The sequence below is a fragment of the Oncorhynchus nerka genome, linkage group LG1 (genome assembly GCF_034236695.1).
Source record: "Oncorhynchus nerka isolate Pitt River linkage group LG1, Oner_Uvic_2.0, whole genome shotgun sequence".
In the NCBI taxonomy this organism is placed as follows: Eukaryota; Metazoa; Chordata; class Actinopteri; order Salmoniformes; family Salmonidae; genus Oncorhynchus; species Oncorhynchus nerka.
This window is the reverse complement of record NC_088396.1, coordinates 26,961,984-26,982,682: the sequence shown is the minus strand read 5'-3', so window position 1 is coordinate 26,982,682 and position 20,699 is coordinate 26,961,984. Positions and strand designations below refer to the sequence as shown.

At 47.0% G+C, this 20,699-nt stretch overlaps 1 protein-coding gene across 2 annotated transcripts in view; it reads left to right on the top strand.

Annotated features, from left to right (window-relative positions):
• Positions 1 to 20,247, top strand: part of igsf3 (immunoglobulin superfamily, member 3) — a 105,393-nt gene extending 85,146 nt beyond the window's left edge. For both annotated transcript variants that reach the window (XM_029658280.2, XM_029658274.2), the window contains exons 7-9: positions 11,130 to 11,540; positions 15,840 to 16,268; positions 16,650 to 20,247. In XM_029658280.2, the coding sequence (XP_029514140.2) occupies positions 11,130 to 11,540; positions 15,840 to 16,268; positions 16,650 to 16,900 (1,091 nt within the window). In that variant the 3' untranslated portion in view covers positions 16,901 to 20,247. The remainder of the gene's footprint in view (positions 1 to 11,129; positions 11,541 to 15,839; positions 16,269 to 16,649) is intronic.
• Positions 20,248 to 20,699: the final 452 nt, after the last annotated feature.

Genomic DNA, 20,699 nt, shown 5'->3' with positions numbered 1-20,699 from the left:
CATAGCACCAGCATAGCACCAGCCCCAGACTCAGCAAAGCCCCAGCATCAGACGAAGCCCCAGCATAGCACCAGCATAGCACCAGCATAGCACCAGCATAGCACCAGCCCCAGACCCAGCAATGCCCCAGCATCAGACGAAGCCCCAGCATAGCCCCAGCATAGCACCAGCTTAGCACCAGCCCCAGACCCAGCAAAGCCCCAGCATCAGACGAAGCCCCAGCATAGCACCAGCATAGCCCTATCACCAGACCCAGCATAGCCCCAGGCTCAGCATAACCCCTGCACCAGACCCAGCATAGCCCCAGCTCCCTACAGAGCCCCAGCTCCCTACAGCCCTACAGAGCCCCAGCTCCCTACAGCCCTACAGAGCCCCAGCTCCCTACAGCCCTACAGAGCCCCAGCTCCCTACAGCCCTATAGAGCCCAGCTCCCTACAGCCCTACAGAACCCCAGCCCCAGCTCGCTACAGCCCTACAAAACCCCAGCTCGCTACAGCCCTACAAAACCCCAGCTCGCTACAGCCTTACAAAACCCCAGCTCGCTACAGCCCTACAAAGCCCCAGCTCACCTACAGCCCTACAGAGCCCCAGCTCACCTACAGCCCTACAGAGCCCCAGCACCAGCCCCAGCTCACCCACAGCCCTACAGAGCCCCAGCTCCCTAGAGCCCCAGCTCACCTACAGCCCTACAGAGCCCCAGCTCACCTACAGCCCTACAGAGCCCCAGCTCACCTACAGCCCTACAGAGCCCCAGCTCACCTACAGCCCTACAGAGCACCAGCTCACCTACAGCCCTACAGAGCCCCAGCTCACCTACAGCCCCAGCTCACCTACAGCCCTACAGAGCCCCAGCTCACCTACAGCCCTACAGAGCCCCAGCTCACTGACAGCCCTACAGGGCCCCAGCTCACCTACAGGGCCCCAGCTCACCTACAGCCCCAGCTCACCTACAGCCCTACAGAGCACCAGCCCCAGCTCACCGACAGCCCTACAGAGCCCCAGCACCAACCCCAGTTCCCTACAGCCCTACAGAGCCCCAGCACCAGCCCCAGTTCCCTACAGCCCTACAGAGCACCAGCCCCCTAAAGCCCTACAGAGCACCAGCCCCAACCTCAGCTCCTCTGGTAGGTTTGTTCTGGTCTTCTTCTCCAGGAACATAAAGAGCTTTTCTGCTGCAGAAGGAGGAAGAGCGTCTGTTCTCCTATGTCCTCTCTATGGAAACTGAGATGCCTTGAACACATCGACTGAAATTAACCCCTAGATTAGAGGCTACCAGACACACACACACACACACAAACTCCTGGATTCTGTCCCTGTGCATGAGTGTAATTATTTTATATTGGAACATGCTTCTATATAGTCTGACACACGGCTCACAGCACACAAATGGAAGGAGGAATACTATATTCCTCCTGATTGCATTTTTTCTTTGTCTCTCTGTAAAACATAATAAGAGCAGACACATGTTCAGTCCTGCACATCACCAGGGAAGCTTCAGTCTCATCTCTACACAATCTAATACCAGCTCTTCATAACTCTCCCGTACCACACACACCATTATGCTGATTCTCCGTAATGAAGCCGGAGCTCAGATTAATGATGGTTTGGGGAATTTAATACATTTTTCTTGTGTGTGTGTGCGTCCACATAGTTTGAGGAATGTGATATTAACTTTCCCTGGTTGTAGGCTGGAATCAAAAGGGAGATGAGGGTGTCCTACTTCCTGTACAGAGAGATCTGGGGGGTCCACACCTACACTCTAGCCTACATGCTGTACATTTTGACATTTTCGTCATTTAGCAGACACTTATCCAGAGCAACTTACAGGAGCAATTAGGGTTAAGTGCCTTGCTCAAGGACACTTCGACAAATGTTTCACCTACTCGGCTCTGGGATTCGAACCAGCGACCGGTTACTGGCCCAACGCTCTTAACCGCTAGACTACAAGAACAGTATGCTGATTATTACTGGAACTAGCCCACATAGGCTGAGTCAAAAATGGCACCATATTCCCTATATAGTGCACTGCTTTTGACCAGAGCCCTGCTCAAACTATAGTAAAAAGTCGGGCACTCTATAGGGAATATGGTTCCATTCTGGAAGCAGACATACAGTATGGGTTGAAGAGCTGGTCTTTGTAGCTGATACAGTATACATATGATGACATGTCCATCATACCTGTGTCAGTAAAGTGTCCCCCTGCTATTTCTATCTTCTTCTACTCTTCCCCCCCTTTCTCTCGCTCCTCTCTTTCTGTCTCTCTCTCTCTCCTCTCTTTCTGTCTCTCTCTCTCTCCTCTCTTTCTGTCTCTCTCTCTCTCTCCTCTCTTTCTGTCTCTCTCTCTCTCCCCTCTTTCTCTCTCTCTCTCCCTTCTTTGTCTCTCTCCCTCCCCTCTTTGTATTTTTCTCTCCCCTCTTTCTCTCTCTCCTTTCTGTCTCTCTCCTTTCTCTCCCCGCTGTCTCTCTCTCTCTGCCCTCCTTTCCCCACCCCTTCACTATCCGCCCAACCCCTCCTGGTGGTGTCTTGGTGCCGAGTGCTAGTGAAGTGTCTTCAGTGTTAATGGCAGTAACAGCTCTCTCTGTGCCCACGCTCTCTTCATGTCACCCAGCACAGCCCTTCTCCTCCTCCTCCAACCTTGTTATTGATAGCGTTACCATCACCGTGGTGACTGGAGGTTCCTGCTTATCTGTGGATGGATTGCAGCTGTCCTTCTTCATTAGGGAGGAGTCATCCCCCCCAATTCTCCAGTCAGACGCCACTGGGCTCAGAGTTTCACAACCACCCTGACATAGCCTCCTTTTTATCTTGTCTTCTCTACTTCAGTCTTTCTCTGCCTTTCCTTCTCCTTACTCTTTCCTCTTCTTCTACCCACAGTGACCGATTCTCTCTCGCTCTTGCTTTCTGTCTCTGTCTCGCTCTCCCTCTCTCTCCTGCACCCATCTTGTCTTCCTATTCGTCCTCTCCAGATGTTGCTGTGGTGTTTTTACAGTGGTGGTGTGACATGGCTGAAGGGGTTGTTATTGTTGTGACTGGGATATGACGTCTTATCATGTTTGAGCTGTGCTGTGTACAGTAGAGTTTTGATCTAACCCCCCAGGCACTGGTGTGTCTTCTACTGTCGGATTGGATATCTGCACTCCAAGCCCGCCTTCCTATTCCCCCCACACACACACACGTGTACACACACACATTCACACATACAGTAGGTGATAAAATTAAGAGCCATTGTGTGAGAAAATAATTTCATAAGGCTTTTGATGAATCATGTCTGATTCAGACACTCAAGGTCAGCTCATCTCTCTGTCTTCCTCACAGACTGCACAGACAGCCCACCACGCACACCTACTACTCGGGACATACAAGGACACACGCACAATCTCTAAAAACACACATACTTCCCCCCCCCCCTAATACACTACACTCAGTCTATTGTGTCCTCTCTCTCTGTCTCATTCATCTCCAGGCCAGAAACTGTTCTGCAGCCAGCAGTCAGCACTGGCTTCCCTCAACAATATCTATGACCACATTCCAGCACTGGTTTAATGGACATAAAGTGTTTTATGTTTACTGGCAGAGACTCACTTTCCCCTCACACATACATGGACCCACACACACACACATGGACCCACACACACACATGGTCCCACACACACACATGGACCCTCACACACACATGGACCCACACACGCACAGACCTATTTACCGACCCACACACAACCGCGCACGGACCCACCTACACACGCACATACCCCCACATACATCGCACGGACCCACACACATCGCACGGACCCACACACATCACATGAACCCACACACACATCGCACGGACCCACACACACACATCGCACGGACCAACACACACACATCGCACGGACCCACACACACACCGCTTTATTCAATCCCATTTCCCTGCCTGCTTCTGGGGGGTCATTAATCAGTACCTAGAGTTCCCCTGACCCCCCTTGCCTCTCTCCCTCTCTGCTCGCCTTCCCTTTCCCTCTCTCCCTCTCTTCCTCCCTCGCCTCCCCCTTTCCAGTTAGGCCAGGCAGAGTCCAGTGATCAGTCTCTGAGACAGCGAGCAGGAGACAGAGGAGAAAGGCAGTTGGGTGTGTGAGGCTACCATTGGGCGTGTGCAGATCCCCATAATTACCTCAATCTTAATGACATTGCGGCGGGAGTGTGAGATGGGGGGGTAATCTCCTTTTGACACAAAAGGATCAGAGATACATCGGCATCATTAGCATAGAAATTAGGCTCCCCATTATAGCAGAAGAAGAGAGGAACAGCGGCTCCTCAGCGAGAGTGGAGGCCCATCCCTCCCCAAAGGGAACCCGCTCCGACCTCTCCCCAGAGGCAGGGCTCCGGGCCGGGGGAGCGACCCAGCTGGATTGAGCCGTCCTCGGGGATCAGAGTGTGTCTGAGCCCTTGGTGTTGTACATCCGTTCTGGGCTCAGCCTGTGGCTAGGCTAATGCTAAGGGCGGAGCAGGCCGGGTTTAAGACGTTAAGCCTCCCTGAGTTGAAACCCAAGAGACCCCCCTCTGGTCCTAAATCCTCCCAGGAGAACTCTCTCTTTTCTTTTAGCCTCCCCACATCTCCCATGATCCCTCTTGCCTCATCTCTTTGCTGCTCCTCCTGTCTCTTCAACCTGATCTGCTCTCTCTTTATTTAATTCATCTACCTTCTCCATTCATCCTCTAATCCCCCATGTCCTCTCTCTCTTTCTCTCTGACTTATTTCTTCCCCACTGCCTCAATGACACCTCTGAGGACTTTTATGCCTGTAATACTGAAACATATTTCACCAAAAGGCCTGTGTAGATGGAGAGACAATAGCGGGCCATTAGGCTGAGTGGGGTCTAATCACATTGTCTCTGGCCCAAATAGCACTCAATTCCCTATATAATAGTGCAGTATTTTGACCAGGGCACATGGGGTTCTGGTGAAAAGTAGTGCACCATGAAGGTAATTTGGTGCCATTTGGGATGCATCCAATGTCCCTGGTGTCAAGCCTTTCAGATGAATGATCATAAAGCACCAAAAAATGAACCAGAGACCCACAACACCTTCCTGTCGGAGTTCTTCATTGGAGCCTCATGAATATACATGAGCATGTAGGTGAGCCTGCTGAATATTCATGTCCTGGCAGGTGATGAGACTGGCTGTCTGGATGAATTCTAGAAGGTTTCTTTGTTCTACATACTATTGAATACTGTACATCCCTATGGTTGGGCTGTTTTGCAACGGTCTGTGGTCTGTAGTTGATAGCATTTCATTGAGTTCAGACCGATGGGCGGTGTTCTGATTAGACTGGTAGAGAGGGATAGTAAGAGGTTGGAAAGATACTACAGAGCACAGCCTTAACAGTGCACTTTCCTTCCCACCTCCTGGACCGTAAAATACTTCCCAAAATATGTCTTCATCTGTTCCCGCACTTGACTCTGCAAATAAAGAACCGCTTCACAGAGTTGTGGCATATAGCTATGAGGAGAGAGTTGTGGCATATAGCTATGAGGACAGAGTTGTGGCATATAGCTATGAGGACAGAGTTGTGGCATATAGCTATGAGGAGAGAGTTGTGGCATATAGCTATGAGGACAGAGTTGTGGCATATAGCTACGAGGACAGAGTTGTGGCATATAGCTACGAGGAGAGAGTTGTGGCATATAGCTACGAGGAGAGAGTTGTGGCATATAGCTACGAGGAGAGAGTTGTGGCATATAGCTACGAGGAGAGAGTTGTGGCATATAGCTACGAGGAGAGAGTTGTGGCATATAGCTACGAGGAGAGAGTTGTGGCATATAGCTACGAGGAGAGAGTTGTGGCATATAGCTACGAGGAGAGAGTTGTGGCATATAGCTACGAGGAGAGAGTTGTGGCATATAGCTACGAGGACAGAGTTGTGGCATATAGCTACGAGGACAGAGTTGTGGCATATAGCTACGAGGACAGAGTTGTGGCATATAGCTACGAGGACAGAGTTGTGGCATATAGCTACGAGGACAGAGTTGTGGCATATAGCTACGAGGACAGAGTTGTGGCATATAGCTACGAGGACAGAGTTGTGGCATATAGCTACGAGGACAGAGTTGTGGCATATAGCTACGAGGACAGAGTTGTGGCATATAGCTACGAGGACAGAGTTGTGGCATATAGCTACGAGGACAGAGTTGTGGCATATAGCTACGAGGACAGAGTTGTGGCATATAGCTACGAGGACAGAGTTGTGGCATATAGCTACGAGGACAGAGTTGTGGCATATAGCTACGAGGACAGAGTTGTGGCATATAGCTACGAGGACAGAGTTGTGGCATATAGCTACGAGGACAGAGTTGTGGCATATAGCTACGAGGAGAGAGTTGTGGCATATAGCTATGAGGAGAGTGAAGATGGAACGTGTGCATGTGTTGGGCATAAAGTTTGTATCCCTGCCTGCGTTCTGGATGTGAATGGGGCTGTGTTTGTGGCCATTGTGTGCTTTACACCACTGATAAATAAGGAGCTTTATCTGGGCTCGGCAGCACACTCTGCCATTAACACCTTCTGACGATAAATTGGACACACTCGGGGAAGGAGAAAGGGGGTGGTTTCGATTAGCTTCTTAGAGAGCGTAAAAGTGTGTGCTCCTATCAGCCACGTGCTCTGCACACTGCTAACAAACTCCAGCCGCCACACACACACAATCTTGTTTAATTTGACAAACAAAGAGAAAACACTCACTCTTTTTTAGTAGAGTGAGGGGCTGAATGTTAATTAACTTGTCATTTAATCATGCCTGGCTATGGCAGTGCAGGGCTCTTTGGCAGTGTTTAATTTGGTCTGTTCCCTCACTGGGAGACCCAGCAGGACTGTCTAAGGGTATTCTAGCCACACCCTCAGTAGCGTTTACTTCAAGGTTAACTTATAAAACATCTCATCTATCATCTAGTATCTGATTAGCTCCCAATTCCCAGAATAGGCCCCTTTCGCTGACCAGAGTATGGGAGGGATAAAAATCATACACAGGATCTCAGCAGTACTCACTATCTCTTGTACTTGTGAGAGATTACACAGAGCTGACGGAGAGTAGAACAAATCTGAGCCTGTTGCACACACACACACACACACACACTTTAAATACTTTATTTGAATCAACATATTACATCGCGCACACACACACACACACACTTTAAATACTTTATTTGAATCAACATATTACATCGCACACACACACACACACACTTTAAATACTTTATTTTAATTAACATATTACATCGCACACACACACACACTTTAAATACTTTATTTGAATCAACATATTACATCGCACACACACACACACACACTTTAAATACTTTATTTTAATTAACATATTACATCGCACACACACACACACTTTAAATACTTTATTTGAATCAACATATTACATCGCACACACACACACACACACACTTTAAATACTTTATTTTAATTAACATATTACATCGCACACACACACACACTTTAAATACTTTATTTTAATTAACATATTACATCGCACACACACACACACACACACACTTTAAATACTTGATTTGAATCAACATATTACATCGCACACACACACACACACACTTTAAATACTTTATTTTAATTAACATATTACATCGCACACACACACTTTAAATACTTTATTTGAATCAACATATTACATCGCACACACACACACACTTTAAATACTTTATTTTAATTAACATATTACATCGCACACACACACTTTAAATACTTTATTTGAATCCACATTACATCACACACACAGGCATAGGGCCTGGGTTTGAGTGACACATCAGCTAATGCAGAACATCGATGACAAGTGTTTCCAATTATGTATTTGTCTTACTTTGGGTTGGCACCTATGAGACTCATTAAAGAAACACACTCACGCAGAACATGCAAACACAATTAACATAGACATTGACAGACTCGCTAAAACACACACACAGAATCCAGCAGTAAACGGAACTGGCAATAACTATGAAAGATGTATGGCCTTGTAACATATGTGTGATTGAACAAGTCTCTACATATATATGCTCTTTTCCCAAAGCATCAACACACACGCATACACACAGAAAATGCGGGTGATCCCTGCACATACACTGAGTGTACAAAACATTAGGAACACCGGCTCCTTGACATTGACTGACCAGGTAAAAGCTATAATTCTTTATTGATGTCACTTGTTAAATCCACTTCAACCAGTGTAGATGAAGAGGAAGATACAGGTTAAAGAAGGATGTTTAAGCCTTGAGACATGGATTGTGTATGTGTGCCATTGAGGGTGAATGGGCAAGACACGTTTTCAGTGTCTTTGAAAGGGGTATGGTGGTAGGTGCCAGGCGCACTGGTTTGAGTGTGTCAAGAACTGCAACGCTGCTGGGTTTGCTCAACAGTTTCCCATGTGTTTCAAGAATGGTCCACCAACCAAAGGACATCCAGCCAGCTTGACACAACTATGGGAAGCATTGGAGTCAACATGGGCCAGCTTCCCTGTGGAACGCTTTCGTCACATTGTAGAGCCCATGCCCCGACAAATTGAGGCTGTTCTGAGGGCAAAAGGGAGGGGTGCAACACAATATTCCTAATGTTTTGTACACTCAGTGTACAGTATGCACGTCCTATTCCCAGTCCATGTACTCTACATCCTCATCCCCACAGCCCTGTTTTTTGCCTCAGTTCCTGTTGAAGACAAACGCGTTTTAAATGCCATTGAAACGTGTGCAAGTTTGTGTTTGGGGTCCTGGTGCGGAGTCTCTCCCCCAGTCTCTCTCTGCAGTGTGAAAAGGTTTTCACTGGTCTTGTATTGAGCACCACTGTGTACTGCTTCCTATGAAGCTGAAGCCAATGGACCTGTTTCAGGGCTTATAATGACTTAATGCCTTTTATAATGGATTATAATGCACCATAATGGCCTTGAATGGCTGGTATTTGGTCAGGCTTTGAAGTTGAACAGGCCTTTTTGTAAACACTGGTCCAAGGAAACAGGCTTATAACCCCCCCACTCTCCTCTGTTTTCCAAGTGGATTCTAACTTCAAATGGGGAAAAACAGCGAGGCGCTTTGTCCTTTGCCAATCCAATCCAGCACGGTTCCACTCCAGGTGATTCCGAGGTAATTCTCTCCTGGAGAATGATTGCCAGGATTCTGGAGGGTTCGTCTGTAATTCCGGCTGGAGTGGTTGTTGGGGTTGGGAGCGTTCAGAGCGGGTCTCTCTCCAGTGTGGAGCCAGTCCAAGATGACTAATTTCGGAACTCACTCAAGAGGCCATTGTGGAGAGGAAAGAGGGCTGTGAAAATGCATCTTAGAGCACGGACAAATGCTAGCTCTCTAACACACACACACACACACACACACGCTCTGACCATCCAAGCACATTCACCAATCTGTGAGTACGGGTGAAATTCTCTAGGCAGATGGTTGTGACTCTAGGCAGTCATTCCTATCAAAGCTCAGCACAGGCAAGTGTGTGTGTGTGTGTGTGTGTGTGTGTGTGTGTGTGTTTGTGTCCTATTTCATGCCCTAGTGTTCAAATGAGAATGGTGAATTAAATCTGTTCTCTTTTACATTGATGATAATGTACCTTTTCATGTGTGACCTAGTTAATGTTTTAGTTGATCAGTTAAGGGGTGTGTGTGTGTGTGTGTACACACGCTGTGTTTTCTCTCCTTTAAGCCTCCAACTGAGGCGCCGGTCGGTCACACTTGATGTACCTGTAGCTAATCCAATCTCACACTTGATGTCCCTTTAACCAATTCAGTCACAGCGCCCTGAGCCCCATCCTAACACTACCTCCCTGACATCATATTCTAGCACTGCCTCCCTCCATATCTCCCTCCCTTCCTCCCTCTAACTCCCACAGGCCTCTTATGCCTCCTTTCCTCATTTCTCCATCTTTTTCTCTCCCACAGCTCAGATTCCTTAATCTCCCCCTCTCTCTTCTTTGCCTCGCTCGCTTTCAAACTGAGTCTTGCGTACCCCTCTTCCCTTCATCTTTCCCTCCTAAATATTTTCCTCTCACCCACCCAACTTATTCAAGGCCTATCTTTTTTTGGTTTTGTTGTAATTTACACCCTTTTTCTCACCAATTTCGTGATATTCAATTGCGTTCTTGTCTCATCGCTGCAACTCCCCAACGGGCTCGGGAGGCGAAGTTCGAGTCATGAGCCCTCTGAAACATGACCCACCAAGCCATGCTTCTTAACACCCACCCGCTTAACCCGGAAGCCAGCCGCACCAATGTCTCGGAGGAAACACCGTTCAACTGATGATCGAAGTCAGCCCGCAGGCGCCCAGCCTGCTACAAGGAGTCGCTAGAGTGCGATGTTAAGTTAAGCACCCCCCGGGCCAAACCGTCAGCTAACCCAGACAACGCTGGGCCAATTGTGCACAGCCCTATGGGACTCCCGGTCGCGGCTGGTTGTGACACAGCCTGGGATCGAAACCCAGGTCTGTAGTGACGCCTCAAGCTTTGCAATGCAGTGCCTTAGACCGCTGTGCCACTCGGGAGGCCCCAAGGCCTCTCTTTTCATCCTTCTCTGTCATACACTGACAGCCTTCCCTTCCATCTCTCCTTGCCTCTCCTCCACCCACACACTAATATCCTCTCTTTTTCGGCAGGAAATGAAGACCGCCTCAACAAGTCTGTCACAAACAGAAATGACATTGTGTACCTGTCACCACCATTCACTTGTTTCTATAAACACTGAAATAACTGTTTCCACTCTCTCCTCTTCCTCCCCCACTACCTTCCTACCCTCCCTCTCTTCCCCCTCTCTCTCTCTCTTCCTCCCCCACTACCTTCCTACCCTCCCTCTCTTCCCTCTCTCTCTCTCTCTCTCTCTCCTCCCCCCCCACTACCTTCCTACCCTCCCTCTCTTCCCCTCTCTCTCGCTCCTCTTCCTCCCCCACTACCTTCCTACCCTCCCTCTCTTCTCCTCTATCTCCTCTTCCTCCCCCCACTACCTTCCTCCCCTCCCTCTCTCTCTCTCCTCTTCCTACCCTCCCTCTCTTCTCCTCTATCTCCTCTTCCTCCCCACTACCTTCCTACCCTCTCTCACTACCCCCCTCCATTCCTCTCCCCCCTGTCTCTCTCCCTCCCCTGTCTCTCCTCCACAGTGAGTAAGCTGCGGGTGCAGAAGACCAACCAGTCCCTGGTCTACCTGGAAGATAGTCGCGTGCGTGTCAACTGCTCCGTGGCGTCCCAGACCAGCCAAGACTCCCAGCATGCCGTGCTCTGGTATGTGCGCCGTGCGGCAGGTGCTGAGGCCGATGAACTACTGCTGAGGATTGAGCGCTCGGGCGCGTTTGAATATGGCGCGTATGCGGACGAGGAGAGGTTGAGGCGACGAGTGCAGGCTGAGAGGCTGTCGCCGCGGCTCTACGCGCTGACACTGAACAGGGCAGAGAGCAGCGACTCTGGGACGTACTACTGCCTGGTGGAGGAGTGGCTCACAGATCCAGACGGAGCCTGGTACAGACTGGCACGGGACTCCTCGGGATTCACACAGGTCCTAGTCAGACAACCAGGTGAGGACAGAAAGGAGGGAACAAGGGAAGGGATGACGGGAGGGATATAGAGCTGAATGGGATGAAGCCTGGTACAGACTGGCACGGGACTCCTCAGGATTCACACAGGTCCTGGTCAGACAACCAAGTGAAAACAGAGAGGAGGGATACTGGTACAAACTGGCACGGGACTCCTCACTCAGCCTTTACACACAGAAATCTTCCTAAGAGAAACAGCAAGAGCCCAGTGTCTCTCTCTGTCTCTAGTGTTTAGCAGCTGCTGTTCTCGACCCATGTGGTTCATTTATCTTCTGGCAGTGACCAGTTGTGCCCTCTCCCCCTGCCCTAAAGGCCGTCTCACTTTGATGACCTCATCACCATCCACCTGCCCTAGGCAGAGCTCAGGTGGACGTGGTGGGTGTTGCCCTGGTGCCAAATGGGCAGAGCCTGGCAGAGCTGAGGGGCATAAACCACATGCCCATAATAAGTCAATTTTGTGCCGACACCAACTACACACAACCTCACCTCAGCCCCATGCCACCCTACTCACCGAGCTGCTACCTTACTCCCCTCAAACCCAATGGCCCCAACCCTACCATGTACTAGACAGACTTCCAAGCCCCCCTCCTAGGGCTGGGCGATAGATCGGATTCATTTGAATGTATGTTTTTGCATAATATTCCAAATGTCTGTACTGCAAGAGTCAACATGTTTTCCATTTTTATGGGCATTTATGTCTGCTTGTTGTCTTTTTGGTCTCGTCTCCTTCACTCCTTCTGTGCTGTGTGCACCTTCTCATTTACACCAGAGATCTGAATGTAATGACGAGATGCTCATATCTCCACTCTAACAATGGGAGGTGTCCCAAATGCATGAAGGCAGAAACGTATTGGCCTTAATTTGGACCGATTTTGGCGAAACCTCTCGCTTTGCCACTTCCTCATTAGAAAGGTTAACTTTTCTATTACAGTAAAATATTGTCTCCGTTTCAGTGTCCATATGACTGTTCGTGTTGGACCAAACCGCTTGTCAGAGAGGAAAAAGTGATCTTGGGGTCTCAACTCCTCAAATGACTCACAGAGCAGACACTACTAAAACAGGAGTATCAATGGACATTGATTCTGGAGAATGAAAGCCCAGTTTGTCGCGCAGCCACATTGGGGTACCACGTACCGCTAGCAGCATTTATCCAAAGACTGTTCTACCAGCTGTCTAGTCTGTGTTTTATAAATGCGCAATAAGCATAAAACACAATTAGATAATAAATTGGCAATTCATTCTCATTCTGAAAAATAAGGTAGGCTTGATTTCAACACCGGAACAAAGTGGACCGGCTGGCAATCGGAGGCGGACAGAAGGGTGTGTTCATAACAATAGAAAGATTAGCTGGCTACTCACTAGCATGTGGGCTTGTGCTTGAGAGATTGTTTATGAGACCTGTGTTAATGTTTTATAATGCCTGCAACAAGAAGATAGTCATTATTAGTGAATGTACATTATACATGGTTCTGGTTATAATTATTATAATGATTTTTTTATCCATTTGAATGAACATATTTAAAAGCCAGATCAGTGATTGCAAAAAAAGCAGGTTAAAACTACACTGAACAAAAATATAAACGCAACATGTAAGGTGTTGATCCCATGTTTCACGAGCTGAAATAAAATATCCCAGAAATGTTCCATGCGCACAAAAATCTTATTTCTCAAAAATGTTGTGCACAGATTTGTTTACACCCCTGTTAGTGAGCATTTCTCTTTGCCAAGATAATCTATCCACCTGACAGGTGTAGCACATCAAGAAGCTCATTAAACAGCATGATCATTGCACAGGTGCACCCTGTGCTGGAGACAATAAAAGGCCACTCTAAAATGCAGTTTTGTCACTGATGTCCACAGATGACTCAAGTTGAGGGAGCATGCAATTGGCATGCCGGCTGCAGGAATGTCCACCAAAGCTGTTGTCAAAATGTAATGTGCATTTCTCTACCATAAAGCCGCCTCCAATTTCGTTTTAGAGAATTTGGCAGTGCGGTCAACCGGCCTCACATCCGCAGACCACGTGTATGGCGCCGTGTGGCCGAGCGGTTTGCCCAATGGTGGCAGTGAGGTAATGGTATGGGAGGGTATAAGCTACCGACAACGAACACAATTGCATTTTATTGATGTCAGTTTGAATGCACAGAGATACCGTGACGAGATCTTGGGGCCCATACTCATGCCATTCATCCGCCTCCGTCAACTCATGTTTCAGCTCCCGAGTGGCGCAGCGGTCTAAGGCACTGTATCTCAGTGCTAGAGGCGTCATTACAGACCCTTGCTCGATCCCGGACGTGATCGGGAGTTCCATAGGGCGCCGCACAATTGGCCCAGCGTCGGCCAGATAAGGGGAGGGTTTGGCCGGGTTAGGCCGTCCTTGTAAAATAAAAATTTGTTCTTTAACCGATATGGCTAGTTAAATAAAGGTTAAATAAAATAAAAATATGTCCCAGTTCTTCCATGGCCTGCATACTCAGACATGTCACCCATTGAGCATATTTGAGATGCTCTGGATTGACGTGTACTACAGTGTTCCAGTTCCCACCAATATCCAGCAACTTTGCACAGCCATTGAAGAGAAGTAGGACAGCATTCCACAGGCCACAATCAACTGCCTGATCAACTCTATGCGAAGGAGATGTGTTGTGCTGCATGAGGTAAATGGTGGTCACACCAGATACTGACTGGTTGTCTGATCCACTTCCCTACCTTGTTTTTTTGGTAAGGTATCTGTGACCAACAGATCTATATCTGTATTCCCAGTCATGTGAAATCCATTGATTAGGACCTAATGAATTTATTTAAATAGACTGATTTCCTTATATGAACTGTAAGGAAGTAAAATCTTTGAAATTGTTGAATGTTGCTTTTTATATTTTTGTTCAGTATATTTTGATCAAATTAAGTACATTATTAGTGGGTCTTATGGTTGTGGAAGGATTATATTTATTTCACACGCCCTAAATTCATTACATTATTGCTGACTGTTTGAAATGCAGTGTATTTGACCTTTAGTTGTACAACTAAGCTGATTTAGAGAAGAAAAAAAATATGTGATTTTTAGGCCATATCGCCTTCCCCACTCCACCCAGCTACCCTGCTATTACCCTCCTCACCCCCCTATGCCTCCTCTCTGACCCCCAAAGGAAGGTGACTGTTGATAGACAAACATGGCTACACCCTCCCCTAACATCTCTGAAAGCAATCTGTTGTGCCAGGGGTCCTGTGAGTAGGGCATTGTAAATACAGGGTGAAATGTGCGGGTGTCTGTGACATCTGCCCAACTGCAACATGAAGATCAGACTGAAGGCCTGGAGCTGGTCAGGGAGCAAAAGCACTCGTATGTTATTTTAGCAGGAAAGTGGACACTTCCTCCCCACACATTGCAGAAACGCATCTATTTCCTTCAAGTGCACGCCCTTGTGCATGTGTGTATTCATGATTGTGTGTGTATGCATATCAGTGACTCACTTTGTTTGAGTCTCACCTCTGTTTCCTTCAGGATTCCAAGGCTCACCAGGGGATTTGGTTATTATCAAACACCATATCAGGGAGTGCTCATTCCATATAGTTATAGATGTACAGCTATATAAATATATAATGATGGGCTACAAATTTACAGGCCTGATTTCCCAGGTGGCTGTTGGGAGGGTCTCATTAAGGTGCTAAAGAATGCAGTCACCCAGGAAGTCAAACAGAAATGGTTCAGATGCCAGTTCTCTCCTTGTCTGTCTTCTTTCCCTCTGCGCTCTCCTTTTTAACAAGAAGAAACATTACAGACAGCCTGATCTAGCAGAGTCTTTTTAAGTTCACTTCTTTTTACTTGTTCTAACTGGGTCAGTGTGAAGGCCCTGTAGGAGTGTAGCCATCCCACACAGACACTCTCCCCCTGGGCTAGTAGCCTCTAAGAGGGAGGGAGGCCTGGAGCAGAACAGCAGACTGGAAAGGCCATGGACAGCTGGTGGGGCTAGTTACCCTGTTAGACATTTTTTGGGGGGATTTGGGGTTTTGGCATTTAAGGGTAGTTGGGCACATAAAACTGACAATGAGAGATGTTTTGCTATCAAATGAGTTTATGATTGTGTTTTTGATTATGTGTGTTGAGGTTCTGAAGTATAAACTGATTTGAAGCACATCTGCCAGTCTGAAGTTTTCTGTTTCAAGGCATGACAATTATTCTGCCCAAGAAATGAGCTTCAATTGGAATGTTCTTTTATTCCCCCCTCTCTCTTCCTTCACCCTTTCTTTCCTCTCTCTCCCTCTTCCTCACTCTCTCTGCAGAGGTGCGGTTGCAGGTGGAGGAGTCGGAATCTAACATCACTGTGTCCCAGTCTGGTTCCATCCGGTTGGGCTGCAGCATCCCTTCCCAGTCCTCCCGAGACTCCCGCTTCTCAGTGTCCTGGTACGTGGAGCGCCCCGAGGAGGAAGATGAGGAAGAGGAAGACCAGTTGTGTGTGTTCTCCATTGGACACGATGCCGTGTTCGGGAATGGGAACTGTAGCCCCACCGAGGAGGCGGGGCCTAACTCACGTCTGCAGTTTGAGAGGACAACCTCTGACCTCTACAGCCTGACCATCCAGGGAGCACGGCCGGCTGACACGGGGCGCTACTACTGTCACGTGGAGGAGTGGCTGCTCAACCCCCGCAACGCCTGGTATCGCCTGGCGACCAACAACTCTGGTGTCACCATCGTCACCGTGATCCAGCAGGGTAAATCAATCAATCAAAAAAAAAATGTAATAGTGCTTTTTAAAATAAAACAGATGGTACCACATGGTGAATAACAATGGCCTGGGGCTACAAAAACATTTAGGCTGCACTGCGTTTTTTTCCCACCCTGGCCAACCAACTCCTCCCATTTGTATCATTCTACAGGTGGCATATGAGATCATTGGCTCGTGCTGATGATTCTGGTCTTTGAGTTAGTACTGACACACTCACAGCTATGACTATAGACTTCTATAAGTAGCATGCCAAAGAAACATCAAACTACACCATAATGTAATGCTCTCCATTGATGTCATTTTTTCATCCATATCGCACTCTCATTCAATTCTCTTCTTTCCCTTCTCTCTCTCTCCTTCCCCACAGTCTCCACACTGCAGTCGGGGGTGTGCTCCAATGACTCTCTCTTTTACTTTATCTTCTTCTACCCGTTCCCCATCTTCGGCATCCTCCTCATCGCCGTGCTCCTGGTGCGCTATAAGAGCCGTAGCCACAGCAAGTCCCAGGAGGGCAAGAACGGCGCCCCCTTACTGTGGATCAAAGAACCCCACCTCAGCTACTCGCCCACCTGCCTGGACCCACCCGCCCTCAGCCTGCACCCTGGCTCAGTGGAGTAAGGAAGCAACTCATAACCCTCCTCCACCCCGTACTCATCGAGGATCCAACCAATACCACGCCAGGGAGGGTCTACTTCAGACCTCCACCTGACCAACCACCGCTGTGTCCAAGCCGTCAGTCAATCTGTTCGTCCATGTATAACCCCACCCCCGTGGTTGCCCCGGCTGTGCTGGCTGCCTGTCTGTGAGATACTCTGCAGCAGCCCTGTCGTGTGTGTGTGTCTATGGAAAAGTGTGTAGCCGTGTGTGTGTTTGGAAGTGTGAGTGTATGTATCTCTCGCTCTCATCTTCTCTTCGTCCAGTGAAAAACATAGCTATAGTTATTTTTCTTTTTTTAAATTCTGTTTTTCAACAGATGTCTGCTAGAATGATACAATCTGGGAACAAGAAAATGACTAGTCAAGGACCCTATATGGGCATACTGTTCTGTACTGAACTGAGGACGTAGTGAGGATGATAAGGAAACTCTCTCTGTGCTCGTTTGACTTAGCACTGAACTCAGATCAGTCCCTGCCTGGCCTTATACCTTGGTTACCATAGCGAGGGCCCTTTTCAAACTGACTCCAGCGCTGTGGACTAGACTCCCACAAAAACACACAAAGACAATTAGAAGAGATGTGTGCGTGACAATGTGAAAGTGTGTGTGTGTGTTCACCCACCTGTCTCCTCAGTGTGTTTGCCTTGGCAGACAGATACAGACCTAGCGAGCCCATTGAACATTGCCAGACACTAGGCATCGGTGTGAATGCACACCTCTTCTCCTCCTCTCCAGAGTGAGAACGAGGGAAAGAGAGAAGGAATGAGGATAAATGAACATATTTTTGACATGAGGGATATTTCAGTGCCAAGAACTTATTCCAGGCTGTCCTCTGCAACAAATGTTTGAAGTTTAAAGGGGCGAGCAAAGCCGATTGGTTCCGAGGCACTCTGTAAATATGGCTGCCGACCCCATGCTGGGGGATTATAGGCCTTGTAGGCAGAAAGGGCGATTTTTACGCTTATGTTAAACCCGTTGAGTAGTTTCTGCATAAATGTATTGACACAGTGGGATTTATTGACTGAAATGAAATTCTCTGCCATTTCATATGCTGTCTGCTATTACTACCACATGCTGTCTTTAATAGACATGAATTAATGGGTACAAGCTGTGCAGCTCTTAGGAATTCCTGTAGAGGGGAGCTGAGCCACAAGACATATCATCACTAGAGATGTGTGTAGAGGTTAAGCACATGCATATTAAAACACACACACGCACACACAACCAGCTCTTTGGACAACGTGTAGAGAAAACAAAAGCATCCCCAAAAACAGATTACCAACACACCATGAGAATTAATATCATGTCTGATTTTATTTGGATTTTTTGTACCTTCATTTATATATTTTTGTTATTTTATACTGTTTTGCATAGTTCATGTACATGTCTTTTTCGAATTCTCCAAGTACTGCTCTTTGACTTGTGTTGCCAGGCAACCACACCACACAGATACAAAGTCATGATAACACTGTGCGTCCATAGTCGTAGTCACAGGCACTGAAATGTCGTAGATATAGAAATGCTAGATTAATTTGTTCTGCGCAGTCAGTGGCATCACATTGAAGATTTATGTTTTGGCCAGTGTGGAAACAGTAACTAAATGCTCTATACCTGTATTGGAAACCTAGCAGCTTCACTATAGGATGTACAGTAGATTAACAGCGAGAGTCACAAAATGATCCACTTTAAGCTTTTGCTCGTCTTGTTTATTTATTGAAATGTACCGTGACACCTAGTTAGGATGTGTGAGCTTCATAGAAATGCATTAGACTGCCATAGATGACTGGACCGAAGCCGGCCTCTCGTGGACTGTGGATGTTTCCCCCTTACCTACAGTACACTTGGCAGAAGGGTTGGGAATCAGTCACATTCCCATAGTATGGAACGGCCGGGAGAGGAAGTGTGACATTCCTGTTCCGTAAAATAACCCTTTCACTGCCAGACTGCTGAAAGCTCTCGTCATTCTCTTCTCAATCGTGTCGAAATGTATATTGCATGACAATATTGCAGGAAGCGTTTTGATGTTTTGTAACCTTCAAACTTTTTAGCGTCGTGTTTGTGTGACCGAGCGATGCCAAGCCCTTCACTTCCTGTGCCAAGTGTCAGACGGATCTACAGAATAGGAAGTCACTTTGAACAGCAGATTTATGGGGGAGGGAGAACAACTTTTTGGTTGTTTCTATTCTTTTCCATCTGCCATTCAAATCCTGAGAGAGCGGAAGGCCTCATCACCTGCATTGGTTGACAGCTATAGAACAATGCTTTCATGTGTGTAGCTGTAGCACCAGGCTATGTTAGCAGGTTAGGTCAGCAGCGCAATATTTACTTATTCGCGCTAGGCTAGATCTATCCATCATTGGGTTAGACGTGTTGTTTTTAGGCAGTTGAAAGAGCAGCTCAAGCCAACTGTGCTCAACCCTGTCACGAACCCAAGACGCTAAGATAAGATCTGGTCCAACATCTGACCAGAGGTGGACCCTCATTTTTAAACCATTTCAACCATTTTTCATTGGTTTTGCCACAATTCAGTGATAAGGAAATCGGCAAATCCCTGAGCAGCGTGCAGGATCTCTGAATCTAAACCAGGAAGTGGAGGGGTGCGGCTTTGGTGTGTGTTGTCACAGTGCCACAGTGCGTAATTGGAGCTGTGTTGTACTCTGAACGGTGTTTTTGTAGTAATCAACATCCTTAGACGAAATCCTAAATGCTCTCCAGACGCTCCGACAGTGTTGTAGCTGCGTTCCGAGGGCTGCATGCAGTGACCGTGGCTCCAGATTTAGCTGGAAAATTACTTTGTGGTGAAGTGTTCAGTTCAGCCAGTGCTGCTTTTTTCCAGTGATGTATTTTAGTTATTTTTCCAAGTCTATGATAAATGATAGTGCACTGAAATGAAAAGGCCATAGCTTTTTTTAGACGCTTATTGTGTTTTTCGTGTATATGACATGTTTTTGTTGATTTTTATTCTGATATATATTCTATTGAATAGTAACCACTGCTATCATTCAAAAGGCACTTTGCTATTCTGTCAGTTTATTGCAATAAAAACATGTTCAGTGCAACCTTAGGTGTTGACATTCCTCCTGACCCTTCTACATATTTCCTTCTATGAACCTCCGGACATAGGCGCCTGAGCAATGGAGCAAACGGAACAGCTGTACCCCCACTTTCAAAATAGGGGTACAAACTTGATTTTGCACCCCCACTTTTTTTAAACCAGAAAATGATCATGAATCATTGTTTAATTTGTCATTTTCAATGATTAGCAATGTTAAGCTAGTTTGTATTAAAACCCACCCATTTTAGATTTGAATGAACAGATTGCATTTTTCACCACCTCCCCCTGTCGCCTCAAGATGAATGGTTTTGACCACAAGTTTTGCTTTGCTCCGGTGAGCCACTGTGTTGGTTCAGTGCAGTTAGAAAACATTAGTTGCACTACTGGTGTTTGAAATAAAAAAGGCACCTATTCAAAAGGTGTGATTTTAAGAACCAAAACACAATTATGTATGCAGTGCTTTTCTTTGTTTCTATTCATCAACTTTGGTGATTTTATCCTTTTTTTATATGAAGTAGCCTTTTGGAAAGAAATGGTTGGAGACCCCTGCCCTAGCTGTTCAAATATGACCCATATTACCAGAGCTACATTGTATTCTTTTTATTGCAGATTCAGGGCTGCAATGTATGGATATATATATATATATATATATATATATATATATATCCACTGAACGAAAAGATAAATGCAACAATGTCTAAGATTTC